This window comes from Phalacrocorax aristotelis, chromosome 3, assembly GCF_949628215.1.
Source record: "Phalacrocorax aristotelis chromosome 3, bGulAri2.1, whole genome shotgun sequence".
In the NCBI taxonomy this organism is placed as follows: domain Eukaryota; kingdom Metazoa; phylum Chordata; class Aves; order Suliformes; family Phalacrocoracidae; genus Phalacrocorax; species Phalacrocorax aristotelis.
The window spans coordinates 107,072,750-107,091,700 of NC_134278.1; the positions used below are offsets into that span (position 1 = coordinate 107,072,750).

General features: G+C 35.7%; 1 protein-coding gene across 6 annotated transcripts in view; it reads right to left on the minus strand.

Moving 5' to 3' along the window:
- SYT14 (synaptotagmin 14) overlaps positions 1 to 18,951 on the minus strand; it is a 94,801-nt gene that overhangs the window by 33,316 nt on the left and 42,534 nt on the right. Inside the window, exons 1-2 of one of the 6 annotated variants that reach the window (XM_075088987.1) lie at positions 1,629 to 4,837; positions 12 to 94 (exon numbers count right to left, since the gene is read on the minus strand). The exons of 4 other annotated variants lie outside the window; for them this stretch is intronic. In XM_075088987.1, coding sequence (XP_074945088.1) covers positions 12 to 48 — 37 coding nt within the window. In that variant the 5' untranslated portion in view covers positions 49 to 94; positions 1,629 to 4,837. Of the gene's footprint in view, positions 1 to 11; positions 4,838 to 18,951 lie in introns of those variants that run through there. One more of the 6 variants, XM_075088986.1, reaches the window with a different exon arrangement.

The window sequence follows — 18,951 nt, forward strand, 5'->3', positions numbered from 1 at the left end:
AAAATAATTACATTTCAATTTTTGATCTCTTATTTTACTCTGCAGCATTACACAGTTGACTGGAGTTGGGAAAATACAGCAAGGTGTGCAGTACCTGAAATGAAAGGAATACCAAGGATAGGTAAAACCTGTATCATTTTGTTTACATCTTCTGTAGCAGTTTTAACGAAGATTTCTATGCCCCTCACTCATAGAATTAACTTATACACAAAAATTTCAAAGCAACGTTTTCTGGTGTCACACATACCACTTTCACTCACAAAAAAAATCTACCAAACCAGGAAGCTAATGAAAGTCTTAACATTACAACAGCATATGCTTTGATTTCAGATTCACCTAAGGAAGAAACTCATCTTTCCCACATGACAAAGGTAGTACATTTTTGTTTCGTCACCAGGTTTTTGTATACAGGATTACCTTGCCTGTCCCCTGAACACTCACACAGTGCATCAGCCTTTTAACTGCTCCAGAGGTAATCACCAGCTGTTCAACATACCATATAAACAGACCATGCATAAGAGTTAACCATTATGGAACAAGGCTGAAAACACAGTAATGTGTCTCTCGGGAAACAGTCTTTCTGAAAAGCTCCCTTTTGTGCTCCCTTCCTTTGGAAGTCTGGGCTGTATCTGGCTGTGGCATGTAACAACATTTCACAGCTTCTGGCGTTTGATGTAAGCCCAAACCACCGTGGTTTTGGTGCACACCGCCCATGGGAAGCAAACCCCGACACACTGGCTAGAAGGGAGTCCATGTGTGTTGCAGATCTCCAAAGCTGGGCAACTGAGGAACAGGATAGCTCGTTATGGAGTATATCTACTGCATAGATAGGCAGAAGTCTCAAAAGTAACTGGGGAATGCAGGGCTCTTCTCTATTTCAGTGAGCACCTAATGGAACTCCTCTTAGCTTTAGCTAAGGCAAATGAGTAATTAAAACACCACCAAGCACTCCTAGAGATAATACCACTGTCAGAAATCCTCTCTTCTCTGAGAAACCCATCACAGCCAGCCTACCATTCAGAGTGATTCCAAGTTACTCTTACAGCACTCTGCTGTTAGTTAGCCTAGTCCCACTAACTCCTGAAGCTCCAGTCCCACAGGGCTGGAAAGAAAAACAGAGCATGCGGGGAATCCTATGCTCAAAACACAGTCATACGCATAAAACCCTACATACAAAAGAGTTAAGTGGGACAGTCAGAACCTTGAAATTGCCATGCAGAAACAGTGAGAAAGCTTTATTTGCAGAACATGGAGAAACTAGAGAGACATCAATTTTAGAATCTAAACTGATATTTTGATCATAATAAAATAATAATAAATATCCTTTGACTCTCTATACCACCAAAACAGGGCTCCCTTTTCATAATTTATATAATTAAATATTCTAGCAAATTTAGACCAGCAACATTTCTGCTTATTGTTGCTGAAAGGCAACAAACAGCATTATATGAGAGAGTAACCATCATGTAGCTGTGGCTTAATTTCTTTCTTTTCACTTGTAGTCGTCTCATCTGCAAAGACTTTTTAACTCTCAGCTTTTCCACAAGCTAAAGAAATGAAAGCGTGTCTGTGTAACTATCAACACCATTATTGCCTTACACGAGTAAATAAATGACTGTGTGACTCACTTTTTTCACTTTGATGAACTCCATTATATGTCCCTATGGGAAAACTGCACAGGCTGTGTGACAGAAAAGGTACCTTTAATGTAGGCGAGGAAGAAGTGAAGAAAAGAAATTTCTTTTTAACCAGTTGTGATTAAAAAAAAAAAAAAAAATCTCAGAAAAAGCTGAAACTCTGGGGCAGGTTTTAACTATTTAGTTTTGAAAGTTTAGTTTACCAAACAGAAATAGCATATAAATTTTTAAAGCAAATATCCAGGTTTAAAAATCTAAGGAAACCTCTGTCTAAACAGGCATAAACTGGTTTTGAACAAAAGGTTTCTCTTAAAATGTCTCATTTTAAATTAATTTCCCCCTCCCCACAGTAAATGATGCAACAAAATTATGGTTTCACGTTACAGCTCTCTGAAAACACTGCAAATTTGGACTACATGAAGATATTCTCATGACGATATCAAAGACAAATGATACCACAGACAGAAGCGAACACAGCAGCACTGAGTAGCTGATACTGGGTATTTTCCTTAAAAATTATGCAAAAGTAATAAACTTCCACAATCAGTCAACAGCATTTTGCATATATATCAAAGTTTAAAATAAAAAAACCCTACTGCTAATGCGGGCTGGCCTTGCACTGACTGTATTGGAAAAAAACATTCAGAGCTGAAAGGAAAGCATGTTCTGAAGTGTTTACGTATTTACATATAGAAGCACTGTCTATAACATACCTTGTACCTTCATTTAAGCTGTAAACCTAGACACTGTTACACTTGTGCATACCTGTATACTGTGACAGAGCCGAAGAATACCTTCCAAAGTCCCCTGAACGTGGCTAGTGACATCTGCTAAAGAGTTACTCTTACAAGCAAATGGTTACAGTGAACCACAAGCAAACGGGAACAGTAAAAATAAAAAATTCTTGCATCGTATCTGTGCAACTTTCCCAAGAAACTTTTGGCTTTCAAACCAGAAGATAAATTTTGCCAATTCCCCCCATTAATCGTATTAAATTACCATACCATTTTGGACAAGACAGGGTGAAAAACAAGCCAACATACATCCCAAACCTGGAGGAAAGGAATAATCACAGAGGGTTTAGCCTGAGGTTCCTACCAGCCAGAAAATGCCAGAACAGAGGAAAGACAAAACCAAAGTTAGAATGGGATGAAGATCCCACATCCAGTTTTCCACCTAAAAATATGTTAAATAACTTTGTATTCTCATAACATGAGAATGAGAACCAAGTTGTTCAGTATAAATATTTAGTAAACTCTGAATTGAGACTACAGTATATTGCTGTGAATAGGCAGATTTGAATAATCAACCTTTTAAGGGTTAACTGCTTTAACTAAAATCTTCATCTCTCTTTAGTGGCCTGGGAAAACACTCATACAGTGGTAACAGTAAAGTCCTTGCTCAACGCCTGAAGAAACCAGAACTATAAGCAAAATATCTTTCAAACACAAACAGATTAGCATTTTGCTGGTACAGTCAGAAATTACGACTTGTAAACTGTCATTAGCACATTTAAGTCAGAAGTAAATAAATACCTTTTTTTTTTAGTACTGTTTGTTAAACAACGATGGTTAATCTGTTTCCATAAGTCCCTGTACAGGGGACTGACTGAATGCCAAGGGGCATTAATACATATTTTTGCCATCAACCTCAAGGGATTGCCAGTAAAACCTGACACAGCTACCATGGCCAAAATGAGTATTCCTGGGACATACAATTGATAATTATGAGAAAATACACAAACTTTTTCTGTCATTTTTCTGAGTGGAATCACAGTTTAAAGATACATGAACTCATGATAGGAAATGCTTTTTCTTTAGGTTTGCAGTTACTTCCTGAACATTCTACTCCCAATTCTCCTAATTTCTCCTCTCTGTCCTGGTCCCTTGCAGGTCACGCTAGTCTGTACAACATTTCACCATGAAGCTGGTGATGTTCCTTTCCATGCTTACAACATTTAGACTTTACTATCTTAATTAATTTTCCCGAAGGTTGTCAGCAGCAGCATAAACCTAGCTTTCTTTAGCCCACGTTTCCTGAGTAATTCCACGATCATGCATCTCAACATATGGAAAAAAGAAACTATCCTTGTGGTTCTAATTCCCTTGTCTCATAAACAGTTAACTACTCTTTTGCAACTTGGAGTTTCTCATATATGTTACTCCTTTAAATATTCATACTATTGTGGGAGGCAGTATTACCGCAAATCTTTGGGAATCTGGATTCCAGTTCCTTTAAAACAAATAATCACTACATAAATTAATAATTTTTGCAAGTAATATTTTGTAATTATCAGATTATCTTCATACTCATACAGTACCTTTTCTTCCTCTAATGTATCTCTACATACAGTATGCTTCATAATTAATTATTTTTTAAATGTAATGTAAATTTCAAGTTTTCAAGCCTTCAAGGGGTTCTATGTAAATGTTAAGACAATTTAAATAAAACATAAAATGAAATACATGTTTAAAAATTAAAGAAACCTTTCTTATTCTGAATGATTAAATACCCTTAGAGGTTTCTGGTATGCAGCACAGACAGTCCAAATGGAATTTTCATGTCTGAACTTTTCTACCATCCAAAATATTAGGTTGACCGAATTACACCACATTACGAGGAGTATAAAATAGAAATACTACATATTGAGTGAAACCTCAGGGCTCTCCTTCCTTTAAAATGAAAAGCTTACATGCATCTTTACGAGGAAAAAACTCGTATTATTTCACAATAAAACAAATTATCTTGGCATTATTCTATTTCTTTTCCAAAAGATTTATGGCACAAGTCTCACTTAATGAAAAAATTGGGATATTGAAGTGGTATAGGGTCATTATGGACAATAGAAAAAAATTCTTTTATCAGCTTAACCCCAGAAATGAAAAAAGTGTTACTACCATTTACATCTGATGTCCCACGAAGTTCTTTGCACTGCATTCCCCTCACCTTCTAAGCCTCGTTCTACTGGTCATTCATGTAATAATATGGTTCTCTCTCGTTTTTTAATAAAACTAATCCAAAATTATTGATTTGTCATTATGTCCAGTCCTTAAAGCTTCAATTTTCTTCCTCAGGAAAGGTCTGAGACCAACTGAAGTTACCTATACTCACATAGTAATTTTTTTAATTATTATCTGTCTGTTTACATCATAAGCCTGCAGAGCTAAGCTTGGGGGTTGTTGCTGACATAAGTGCAGAGAAGAGAAAATTTCTTTTTAGAGCACTTCTGATTTGTAAGAATTTATTGTCTGTTTTACATAGCAATACTGAAAAGCACTGCACCGGTGAAAAATTCCAAACTTTATCTTTCCAAAATTAGCCCAGATTAGAATATTTAAACTACAAATACATTATTAAAGCATTACAGTGAACTAACTGTCAAAGACATTCTTTTGTTTCCTTCCCAAATATTTTGGTCGTCTTTCAATGAAAATTATACATTAGCATCTCTTGAATTCATTTTCTTTCAATTTAAGTATCATTCTCTGATTCCTTATACAATGTTTCTATTAATTTGAATGGGAAGGAGTTCTGCTACCTGGTTCTGTATTTATACTTTCCATCTGTCCAAAATACATCTAAATACTGCTCAAACCTATTGGTTCAATATTTTAATCTCTTGCTCATGCAAATATCAATAAATAAAGCTTTCATGATTTTTTTAAAAAAAAAACTTTTAAAAGGAGACTTCAAAAAGTCTTTTCTGAGAGCTCATCCTACTCTAAAGCTTTTTGCAGGCTGCGATCTTTAAGAAGCGAAATTGTAAAATTGTTTGCCTTCCTTTCCGTAATTGTATCTCCTTCGGTAAAGCATCTGCGCTAAGTACGCTCACTCGACTTCTTAGGTATAAAAACTTATTTTCTGTTCAATTTAGATGGTGGTTTCACTTTTACTGTTTTTATATGCAGCCGACTTTCCTTTACACTACTTTTCAGGTCACTACGTTGGTTAACTTCATAAATGATCAGGTATTCCTTTGCACCTCTGTTCACTGTTAATTTCTTCCAAGGTAGCAAAATCATTAGAAGAATACCACTTCCCAAAAAATAAGTTAAATTAATTCATAGAACCTTTCTTCCCCCTCCCGCCTTTAAAATACACTACAACTCCTGCTTGCTGAAGGTGATTGACAACCATCTTTGAAAATGTAAGAGTGTCTTGATGACAAGGAAATGCCTTTTATAATCTCTGTGAAAATTCACCCAAATTCAGCTATCTCACCAGCATTTACGGTCTTAACAGAAATTCAGAGCTTAACAGCTAAAAGCTTTGAGAACTCCACCCATTATAAACCATCTCAGGCCCCTGAGAATCCCCATTTCTGACCAGTGTGTGCATACTAGCATCCCCTCATACCTCTGAACCCTAGCAGCTGGATGAGAGCTTAGAAAATATTTTCCTGTCATTGCTATACTTCATTTGAGTACAATTTTCATTTTAAAGTCTAGTCCAAATTCCAGTCCAGTTTAATACTACTACAGCTGCAGTATTAAGTGCAGGAGTCGAGCAGCAGGATAAAGTGCTGAAAAGGTGAAAAAGATCCCAGATGTCTATAATCAATTTCCAGTAAATTACTGTAACACACAGCTAATATTCCTGTAGTGTTCCTGCTCTCATTCTGTTTGGTCTCAAATGAGGAAAGAAAGTGTGATTAGAAAGCAAGATTGATGTGTTATGTGCATCGTCGTCTTCAATATTTTAATATTTTTGCAGCTTATTTCAGGGATTTTTTTTTTTAATTTGACAAGAAAAAGAATATAAAGTTTTCAAAGCGATACAGAAACCCTCTCTAAGATCTCAATAATCATTCATTTGATAATATAAACAAGATCCATTCAGCAGTATATACTGCACTTAAATATATTCCTTAATTATCAGAATTCCATGATTGCTTTTTCCACACTTTGATTTTAAGTAAGATACAGCTACTTCCTTTAGTGAGAACTCTTTATGCAACTTAAAATGCAACAGCTTCATGGTTTCTTAAAAGCAGCTTCACCTTGGTAGCCGCATTTTGTAATTTTCTTCAAAACACTGTGTAAATTTCCCTAGTATTTTAGCTCTCTATTTATTACTACCCTAACTGGTGAAAATGAACCAGGAAAGATACTTTCCGTCAAAAATTGCTTCCAGAATAGGAACACAAAGTTTGCTTTGATTCCTTTGCCTTATTTTCATAGCAATTTCGAGTGCAAAGGATACTCTGTTGGAGCAAGTCACTAACAGAACAGCACTACAATGATTCTGCATGAACCGTTTCAGCAGGGCATGAGTTAAAGTTTCTGCCCATCTACTCAAGATATCTATACGAAACCAATTTAGGCATCTCATAACTATTAATATATATAGGTGAAATATATATTATGGTGAATAGTAGTATTACTGTAATAGTAGAAGTTAACATGCTTGGCATTTTACAGATGGAGAACTAAAGTATAGGTTTAAACAAGAGGTAATAAACACTACTGTGAATCTAGCTCAGAAGTGCTCATAATCACAGAAAGCTTCCAATGAAGTGTGGAACTGAAACCAAGTCTTTTAAGACTAGTACCCTAGCCATTTCCTCCAGCCTTGTAAATTATTATTAATCTAAAAGTCACCTGAATTATGTACCAACAACAACAGGGAAACCTCCAAGCCACTAGCTTCTTAAGACATCTATCCCCACAGAATTTTCCATTATCACCAGCTCTGAAATGGAAGAGAAGGAAGAGAAAACAAAAAAATTACAATATTAGGGTGGGGAAAAAAAGTAAAAGGAAGAAGGAAAAAAAAAGGCAAAAGGAGAAAGTAGGTGCAACAATTCAGAAAAAAAGTGATAGGTTTTTGGTAAATGAAGGAAAGAAATTAAGGGAGAGAAGTTTAGAAGATCTGTAGAAAAAATAAGAAAAAGAGCAGAAGAATAAAGAACAGACATGATGCAAACAGGAATGAAAAATTACAAACGGCTAAAATAAAGCCAAAATGACAAAGGAAGAAAGGTGAAGGAGTAGGGAAAATAAAACAACACATGACATGCAAAAAAGTGGTTCAGATCTGAGAAAAAAGCAATGTCAACAGAGCAAAGAGATAAAAGAGAAATCAGCAATGTCTGATGAGTGGGAATATCTATATTTGTAGGTGAAAATCTGCACAACCTAGAGACTACAGCTAGTTACATTCCAGAAGAAAGGCGTTTCCCAGAACAGGCATTTATTTTTGTATTTATGTTTTAGATTTATTATTGTTTTTCCTTTTGAGTGGGGAAGACAGTGCTAATTATGTATTCAGATCCAGAGATTCCAAAGGACCTCGATTTCTCTTATCTATTCAGGCATTTTTATCCCTTCTTTCCTTGACACACTGGCTCACTGACTCGCCTTAAAACGGACTGCATTTCTTAAAGTATATTACAGTATTCCTGTAAAAAGGAATGTAGAAAATTAAGTGTTTTTTGCTTTTGAAACAGCCCTCATAACTTTACTAGAAGCCAGCTAGAATCAGAAAAATCAAGGATGACCTCAGTTTACAGGAGTACCTAATAGGTCAAAAATAGAAGAAAATTGTAACTCCTCTAGAAAATCCTCTAAAACCTTTTAGATCCTCATGCCTTTAGAAGGTATGCTTAGGAATAATGGTACTAGTACCAGTTTTGGGGCCAACTGTCCAGAAAAAGAAAGGCAAAACAGACACTCTGAAATCACAGGAAATGGATATGCTTCAAAACCAAGCCATCTTTCCTTCACACAACCAGTAGAAGGGCTGTGAGTTCAGAGAAAAGGCCCAGAGGAAGCAGCAGGGAACATGTTAGTCTGTTTCACTCACTCCAGCAAGGCCTCAGACAAGTTCCTCTGGGCACAGAGAAACACAATTACTCAAAACTAAATTTCTTGCACTTTGTGGTGCTTCTGAGACCTTCCACTGTCACAGATGATCTGCTTTACTAGGCTTCTATGTAGTATACGATGTAGCTGTTGCTATGTTTCCCCAGTTGTCATATAACTCACAAAACTGGTAATTTTCTGCTTTTTGACAGGACTAGATGAGTATGAGTCTGGTTGCTGAAGATATTTTCATTCAACCATAGCACCAGTCATAAGAGCTATGCAGAACTTTTGAGGATCAGAGAACAATGGCCAAGCTACATATTGCATACAGAGGGCTCATGAGGTCTACAGAATGACGCTTCAGCCCTCAAACAGTAGGAGAGGAACTGTTCTTCCCTGTCATCCTCCCAAGGAAACAATAGCGCTGAACAGTAAATGGTCAGAGTGCAGAATATCATTCTCAACCCATTTAACTTCCCAAAACACTAACTGGTAAATTGTGTTTTCATGAACATGGTGATATACCTACCATATTAAACTTATTAGCCTTTGTAAGAGAATGAAAACATGCATATCCATCAAAATTTGTTTCTCATAGACCTCTCTTTACTAACAAAAATTTATATACCTAATTTGACATTGCTGTTTGATGCTGCTTGTTGAATAAGAGACTTAAAGGTGCTGCACAGCAGTTAATTAGTAATCAAAGTCTGACAGCCACAGCTGCAAAGTGTTTGTATGATAATTTCAAAGTTGAAAATTATTTATTTCACTCTACATGAAATTAGTGTACACTCATTAGAAAGTCAGTGATTATCTTGGAAAGTACCACTGGAACATTTCAGTAGCTTTGCTACAACATCAGAGAATTTACAACATATGTCTCCAGACCTATTACCATCCCGCCCTTTCTCATAATTTGGTGTCAGCAAAGATTTTTCGATCTTAATGTTACAATTGAAAACATAAACGTCATTCTGCTGAGTAACATGGTTCATAACAAGAACACTGATCTTTTCAAATCTCAGCATTAAGAGTTTAAAATATTTTATTAACAAACTACTTTATTAAGCTATATATAACCCCATATATAACTGATATACATGCATGTTGCAACAAAGGAAATTCTAATTAAATATAAGGAAAAAAAAAAAACTTTGAAATCTGAGTGGCTATAGACTGTAAGAGGTTACCCAGAGAGGCTGTATAACCAACAGCCTTGAAGGTGTTAAAAGCTCTCCTGGATAGGGCCCCGAGAAACCTGGTCTAACTTTGAAGTTAGTAGCTCTCTCTCAGTCAGGATATCAGACTAGATGACCTCCACAGGTCCTTTTCAACCTATTATTCACAGATTCTACAATATATATTGAAAAACTCAATTCTATACTATAATAATGAAGGATGGGGATCATCACAAATACAGGTATCTCAAATATCTATAAAGCTACTTCTATAATACAGCAGTTTAACAATTCATAGGCAAGTTTAGCTCCTCTGCGTATGCTAGTTACATTGCTGCATCCTGCATTGAACACATATATCCACCAGCATAGTACTTTCATTGTTAAAAAACAACACCCCCCCAAAAAAAAGAACCCCAAAGAACCCCAAAACCACCAGTACCACCACAAAAAACCCAACCCCCAAACCCAACCCCGAAGAAACAAATATTACAAGAGGCAAAAGAGATTCAGAGTACTTTGTTAACCGGTGATTATGTTCTGCAGTATACCTTGCAGCTGGCTAGTTTTAGACAATGCGGTATCACTGAAATTTTTACTTTGATAAAATTAGCATGCCAAGATACAGACTTTTAAGTCAAGAACATCGTAACAAGAGCTTACACACACACACACAGATGCAAACACACATATATACACACACCACACCCCCATGGCCACATATCAGTAACAGGAACTATTTAAGGTTTCTGAAATAGTAAATATAATTAAGATTACACTGAGGAAGTGATATCCATTACAAAATGCTTATGTGAGACAGCAAATATTGATCTTTATCATTTATCAAGTGAAAAAGCCTTAATTTGCTTGTTATTCAAACTTTAACAATAAATACGATAGCTTAGATGGCAGCAAAAAAAGGACCAAAAAACCCCACCAAAAACCCCAGCATTTGCTATCACTTTGCATTAACATTTTGACCAGTCAACAATTCAGCAGTGATGAAATGTGCAGTTTGAATCAAAGTAAGACAAGGCTATTTAAATAACTCAAAATAAGAAATGGGTATTGAAACATTAGAATTTTGATAAGCGATCACAGCTGCACTAGAATTAGTTTCTATAGCAACAGAGGAAATAATGTGGAGAATTGCACTGCAATACAAGATGGATTCCTTACAAACACTGCTGTTCAAATAGAAAACTTTAAAATTATTCACTGTATTAAAACATTTCTATTAAAATGGTTATTCAAATATCCTATACCTTGTACTTCACACATTGTTCTATTTTCATTCTCCAAGATTCAATTCTAGTACATCCATTCAAGTTCCGTATTACATTTTCACACTCTCCCCCATTGCTTACCTTCCTATTTTAAAATTAATTAAAGCAACTTACTCTGAAAAATACTGTATCTTCAATCTGAAACTAATCTGCATTTTCAATCTTTTTTTAAAATTATTATTGCAACACAGAAGTACACATTACATTTATTTTTCCAGCAGTGCACTTGTAAAATGTAAGAGAATGCTTTGCACATGCTATTCATAAGAAGCTGCATCACAGCCATGAAAATTAACATCACTATGGAACTTCTGAAACTTGTAGTCATATGAGACTTGCACTAGCTTTTATCGGTGTGTTCTCTCATGTCCTAAGCATGATTAAGAAACCATAGCATATCTATTAGTATTCATTGACCGAGTACCCGTAAGATGGCAAGATAAAAGCCTTTCAGTTGAGCACATCTTTAGATTTCAAATGTTGCTCATTTCTAACACTAAGAATTATTGTTTCATTGCATCATCCCTGATTCTAGCTATTTTTGGCAACTAATTAGAAGCATATGCCTGAACCTTTTATGTATTTTGCCCTTATAATGAGACCTATTACTCTGGCTTCTTCTATCCTTTTGAGTTCCAAAGTATCTTTCGAGTTACCATGGATACAAGTGATATGCCTTCTCCCACAACTGCTTTGTGTGCCTTATCAAACACCAGAAAACTGACACAGTAGGAATCTGAGCCATCTATACAGGATGAATATCTAGCCCCTTGGAAGTGTTCCTCTACCCCTCCGATCCCCTCAGAAAATTGAGGTACACCATATACTAACATTTGTCACGAAACAAACAAGCAGATTCTTTCCCATCTGAAATCTAGTACTTTTACTCAAGGAAAACAAAATGAAAAAAGGTGCAGACATAAAACAATTTAACCTGATCAACGCTGAAACAGTGTTAAAATTCTGAGTTTGCCATTTATTATGAGTTGACAGAGTGTAAGTGTTTCTATATCAATACACCCACTGAAGATGTAAAACACAGCAAATTTCAAGCAAGCATTTCAGAAAGGAGTTGCAGAAACATTGTATGCAACTCCGAGATTACGCATAAACTATAGTAAATAAAACTCCCTTAAACAGAAATTGTTAGGCCTCTTTATAGCAATTTATTATGGGCATTTTCAAATGCAATCTGCATTCCAACAAGCTGGAAATAATTTGTACTAATCAGCGAAGAAGGCAGCAGTTAGTAAACTGATTTTCCCATTATGTTTCTGACCTCTTCTTAAAAACAAAAGACTCTCTCCTACTCAGACAGCAAAATTTACACTGGATTCAAAAACCAAGTGGTGATACTAACATAACCTGAATAAATGTATCAGAGGTAAAGGGGAATAACCAGAAGGAAAAATAAATTATTGTACTATGAACTCAATATAGACTCATTTCAGAACCGACTCCCAACTTGCAGTGCACTATATCATTGGAAAGACATCAGCTACAAATAAATGAGTGCCACAAAGGCAACTAAGAGCTAGGGAGCCAGAGAAGAATGGGTAGGCATGTGCTGCTCTTGCCCCTTTTCCTCAGTTATCTCAACTTCTAAGTATTACAGCAAAACACTCAGCAAAAAACTTAACCCGACTTGTTCATATCCACAAGCTCAGCCTTGCTTTAAAATAGATTCTGAAGAGTAATATCTGAGCCAGAGGCACTGAAGCATAAAACCCAGACTCTTACCCTTGTTCGTATTAACATTATGAAATAACTGTATCATTTTGATAAGTTTTCCACAAGCACATATGAACTAAAAGAGGTGTTAAATATTTTCATTTTTCTAGCAGTGTCATTGTAGGTTAGACTTACATTTGCATGGACTTCCTAAGAAGTATTTCTTTTAGCTTTTAAATTTAACTTTGAACTGTCCCAGGTTATGATACTTTCTTTTGGGGACAAAAAAGCATTCACATAATGTTTTTACTGTGAACGTACAACTAGAATTAAATCTCACTCCCCCCCCCGCCGTAAATTTCTTTTAAAATTAACTGAAAGTTAGAGAACCATGAAAAGGAACTCAAAATTGACTGCTACATTGTGGTATTTATGGTAAGTCATCTGTATTATCAAAATATTACTAGCTCTGTAGTTTAATGTTGGAACCACTCACAAAAAAAAAAGATCACCTGGAACAGTGCAGCTATTTACACAATGGCTCTGTACTCCTGCCATTACTTTCACCTTTACACAACTATCATTTCTCCTCTGCATAATATTCTCCTGGATTACCTGCACTGTGCACAAAAGCACAAAAAAGATCCCCCATTCCTCTCTGAGAAGAACTAAAGCGCAAACTACTATTTTTAAATAAATAATTACCATTGTTAGCACCCTTCATAAAAAGGGTTCTTAAGTTCCTCCTTAGCAGAATCTCAAAGTAGTCTGGAAATTGCCATTGTTGTCCCTTACACCTCTGAGGCCAACAGATTGCCTTTAACACTAATGACGACTACTGTTTTTATTGCCAAATATTTTTTTCTTTTAAAGCCCCTTCTTGTTAATAGGAAGGAAATGGCACCAGGAAAAGCAGATGATTCAGAGCAGCGGTTCTCATTGCCAGTGAAAGGAGTTTTGCTCTGAAACCAGTAAACGACAACAGCCATTATCAAAACAGGATGATGAGGTTTCTCTGAAGGACAGCAGTTAATTAGTCAGTTAACAGATTAATTATTCCTCAGCGACAAAAGAAAATTACAATCAACTCAAAATTTTACCATGTATATTCAAGATTTATCTACTGGCCAAATTTTGTGTGGGCGTACAATTCATGATCCAAGATTTGACAGGAAACTAAAAAAAAAAATATATCAGAGCAGTACAATCAACGTCATCTTCAAGAAGAGCTTCTAAGTCATATATTAACTTGCAAATTTTCATGTGGTTATTTCCATACCAAGGTGTACGCAAATGAACACACTAAAGTCTGGGGAAAATACATCATTATTCTCTGTCATTATTCTCATAATCTAAAAAATAGTTCCATTCTGGCATTATGTACAGGATTTAAGATAGCCAAATATGAAGCACTCCACACAAAACAGTTTTGAGAAGGTAGTTACAAATTAATGCAAAATTCCACTAGTTTTCTGGTTTGTATCCATCAGATCTTGAAAATAAGTGCAATTGATTTTTTTTATTTTCACTCAAATTGTCACAAGCGCTACATATGCAACAGAAACACTTCGACATATATCTTAATAAAATGTAGCATAGATGGCATTGTACTTTTAATTTCAGCGTTGTCTTTTTTCTATTAAAATTCATGGAAACTTGGACAACATTTTAAAAAGATACTATCTGTTTTAAACCTTAACACCACAGTGGTTTTAGTGCTGAGGATTTAAAAACAAAATTTCAGAAGCCATTACACATACTACCAAACTAAAGTCTGCTACAATACAGGGATAACCAAACAGATCGGACATACTAAAACAGGAATTATGAGATACTGGAAGCCACAGAAAGTCTGAGCAAAATCAAGCAGCAGTCTAAACAGTACTCCTTGAAGCTATGGAGAAATCAGTCTAATCACTAGTGTTAATCTTGACCAATTTAAACAAGAACAGACACTGCTCCTCTTTTTTGCCAGAAGATGCAGAGTTGGCCCTGACCTTTCAGTTACGAGTGTGCTTCCTGGTAGAGATGCCAACTCTTTGCAGTAAACAACAGCAATCGTGTCACCTGTTCCAGTCATATACATAAGCTGCATTTGTTTGGGCTGAGCATTTTCAAAGAACAGAGAAACACACCTGAAGTCAGCCTCTTGAAGAGATGAACCTTTTGTAGTTTCATTCTCCAAGATTTGGATTTTTCAGATACACATGCTCTTATCAGCTCTATTTTTAACCTGCCGCTCATATAGGATACTTAAAATTCTGAACATGTTTACATTATCCATCCAGCAGGCTAATGGAACTGCATACCAGACAGTCATGCATAATTCAAATCAATATCCTCAGGCTTGCAACTCCAAGTCAAAGCTGCCTTTAAATAAGCTGGGTGTGACTTTAACATGAATAAAATGTATCTAATTTTTAACCTTTATCTGACAAATTGATATATTTGCAAAGGGATGACATAGATCACCTTTAAAATTAAAGCTAATAGAAAGCCACAATAACTGAAAAATCTTTTCAAAAATACTTTTAAGGACAAATTTAGAATGGTTCAGCAACACTGAGCGCAAAGGTTTCAAATACAGAGCTGGGTAATTTCTGTTTTTTGTTTTGTTTGTTTTTTTTTTTTTAAGCAAAATGTACAAATATATACATAAAACCACATGCTGGCAGAATATTAAGTAGTGCGGAAGGCAAACGTAGCAGGATTTCCTATTTACAAATTTAAAGATCAAGCTTTAATTGAATTGGGCATAGGTGACTCCACACAGAAAAACCTTATTCCCAGTTAACCGTGTCTGCTAGCTTCTCTCTAAGGGACAGAATCAGAATTTCCATAATAGAATAATTTTCCCTTTGAGTTTTCCTATGTGCTTTTCATAAGGCCGTAATTCCATCACAGCAGATAACCTTCAGCCACACTGAAATGACCAGAAGCATTGCGATTACACTAGCTAAGGATCTATTTCCAGTTTATTTGTAAATACAGTGGAGGAAAAGTAATTGGAAACAAACACCCTACCCCCCACCCCAAGCCCTACTCTAAACTGAAAGAACATAAAACAACCAACCAACCAAAAGGACTTCAAGTTGTAAAATATAACATGCCATGCTTTCTTGTTCCCCCAAGGCAAATATTCCAATAATTCCTAAAAGTTAGGGTAACTTTATAACACAAGTGTTGTACGTAGCACATAAGAGCTTATTTCAACAAGAAAAAAAAAAAGAAGGCAGATCTTTGCCTCCACAGAAGCCAGACACAATTTCATGTTGTTTACTCAGATATGACACAGCCTTAATAAATAATATATACAATTAAAGTAGCTATGAAAAGAGTCATCATAACTATAAAATACATGTTATTAGATAAAAATGGTAACAGTCTTCATCTTGTACAAAGACAAAATAGTCATTGAATAATTCTAGGAGAATACTTATGATATAGCATGTCTATGAAATTGATATATATGCATAAGGAAAATAATCTATACTGACTATATAACAAAACAAAGAGTTCAGTTACAAAAATAACCCATTGTTCATCTTTTACCAAAGAGACTGTTGAAACTTAAAGTGGTCAGATTATAAAAAACAGTCCTAATGCCAACTGGTCTCTAACCTAGGGGAAAAAAGCACAACTGGGAAGCAAACATTAGTCTCAGACTAGAGTTAAAGATATTTTCATTTTACCCTTTAAAGCTAAGAACGATCCATTTATCCACAGGTGCTATGAATAGAGAACTGAAACTGTTCTTTTGTAATATTCTTATGTAAAGCTGTAATGATGTTTTTAGTTCTCATATTTATGTAACAAGTACTGCTCCAATCTGCTGATCAAGCAGCATGACTATTCTCAGCACGTAAGTGGAGTGCTGGGTGTATGCAGGGTAAAATTCCTTTTTCCAACGCACCTAATAAATGCCAACACAGAGATTTCCAGTCTACTGTTCAATCCTGTTTCTTACTCACTCGTTCCATGATAGAGCCACGGGGTGTCTCTGAAATTACGGTTACAATTAGTGAAAACTGTACCTTCTTTTGTCTGTTCTGTGGGAGTCTTTCAGAACACGACATGTCTCATGGTATACCAAGATCAAAGAAACTGGTCCTCTATATCACTAGACGTTACCATAATACCAAGAAAAAAAGAAGGTATGTATCCAAAAGCTTTTAGATCATGTTAGTAAAAGAAACATCCAGTTTTCAATGTGAACTTTCAGAATCAGCAAAAGCACTAGGTTCACCAAGGAAGTGATCTTTTTTGCTGATACAGTACTACCCCTTGTGTTTATATCACAAATCAGTTCTACATTTTATTAATGTGGAACATCTATATCAAATAAAAATGCCACAAGGAACTATTTCAGCCACAAATATATTGATGAACTTTTCCCAGTTAATGACAGATCTTGATCCTTTCATAAAACCCAGGTTCAAATATAGGAGAGACTTATTAAAATAATAAGTTTACAATAAAATGGAAACTTTCCTGTAATAATTAATGTATGATTTACATCACTTCAGAGACATCACATTGCTAAGGGTGACTTTCTTCAAAGCCTTCACATCAATGCAAAGGGTATTTCTTCAAAGACTTCAAAATGCTGGCAGGAGGAACTTAATTTGTGAGATTGCTTTGCTCACTTGCGCACATCAGGAAAAAAGCCCTTTCCCATTGGAGGACAGTCCTTCCTCCTCTTTGGACTTGGTCTAGCTGGAAAAGGAATTTTCCTGTTGAAATCGTATCATCAATGACTGAGTTTTGTTACTAGTTTTCTTCTCTTGGCAGTAGATGATATGGATGCGTTAACATAATCTTTTTCCAGCATTTCTGCTGCTAATCACAGGGTAAATCCACGATTTCAGATTTATTCAAATTTATTCTATCAAGCACTTTCACGTTTCCTTTGGTTGACAAGATACTTATTGTGCACAACTTTGGTATCATCTATCTGGCTTTTCAACTTAAAAGTTCTCCGTGTTACTCCATTCTCTTTCGAACAATGTTTAAACCCAGACACAGATCATCTTTGCATTTAAATCCCATGTTTATGTCTTACCACCTCCGTAATAGTCCTCAAGAAAATTACAAGAATATTGAATTAAACATATACTTTCTACCCCTATCTGTGAATTCTGCCCACCCCAGGTCTCCAGAGTTTGTAAACACTATGCTTGTCTGCCATTCATGCAGGTAAAGAACCATAACCACAACATGATCGTAGCCTAACACCTGATTTACTTACATGAAGAGTTCCTCGCTATCAGGAACTTATTGGAAAGACAAAGGGTAACACTTTCTTGGGGAGTAAAAAGAGATCTGAATTCTGTAAAACTGAATAAAAGAGAGTGAAAGTTAATCTTCAAATCACTGTAGCCTCTGCAATGCTCAGTTGACTGTATTTATGGGAAACATCATAATTTCAAATACTTAACAGAACTGACTGTCTTAAACTACTTTGAAACCCTTGGGGGGGATGGGGGAAACCAAAACAGACAAACCACAGCATCAGAGAAATTAAGTAGAAAGCAACGCAAATCAAGTTAGCGCTAGACAGTATTCTGCAGATCCTTGAATTACAAAAGTATCTTTTCTACTACACAAACTATCCCTAAAACATTCCCTTGATATAGCTATGGATTAAACTGCCACGCTCCCCAGAGGCTTCAAAACCACTCTTTCTCCAATTTTTAAGGGCTTGCAGCCAATGAATGCTCGCTCCAATTCACCAAAAAATAGGAGGCAGACACACATCATGAGGGATCAGAACTTTGTACCATCAGTATTGCATCATTGCACTTTCTCCTGTACTACATGAAGATGTTAAATTACTCTTAAAAAGTGTCAAGGCTAGCTGCCCATATAATAGAAAACAAGCGTAAGGAAGCTGGATCAACTAAGGAAATACTATGAAGGAAAAAAAATCCCCTTCTTCTCTCCCCAAAACCTCTGAAAAGTGCATCAAGAATTATATCAATTGATAATACACAAGTACTACCAACTGAGGTACACGAGTATTAATATTTGGGGTATCTCATAGCTATAACATGACTCAGCCTTCAAAACACACTCAGAAGCATTTGGGAAATACTGCTCTGATGATTACTTAAGACTGTCTTAAGTGTCTTTACTGAAGACCCTTTTAAAGCATCTTGATTAATGTATTATTTGAAGCCCTAGGTCTATCCAAAGCTGCAGGCCAAAAGGAATATTTTCTTCCAATAGGTATTACACCAGAGAAATCTTGCAGGTAATCTGACAAAGACACATCAGAGAAAAATGGGTAGCCACTTTCTTCCTAAATACTCTTTCTATTGTATTTCTAATTAATTTCTTTAATGCACATTAGAGGAAAAAGAAGAGAAGT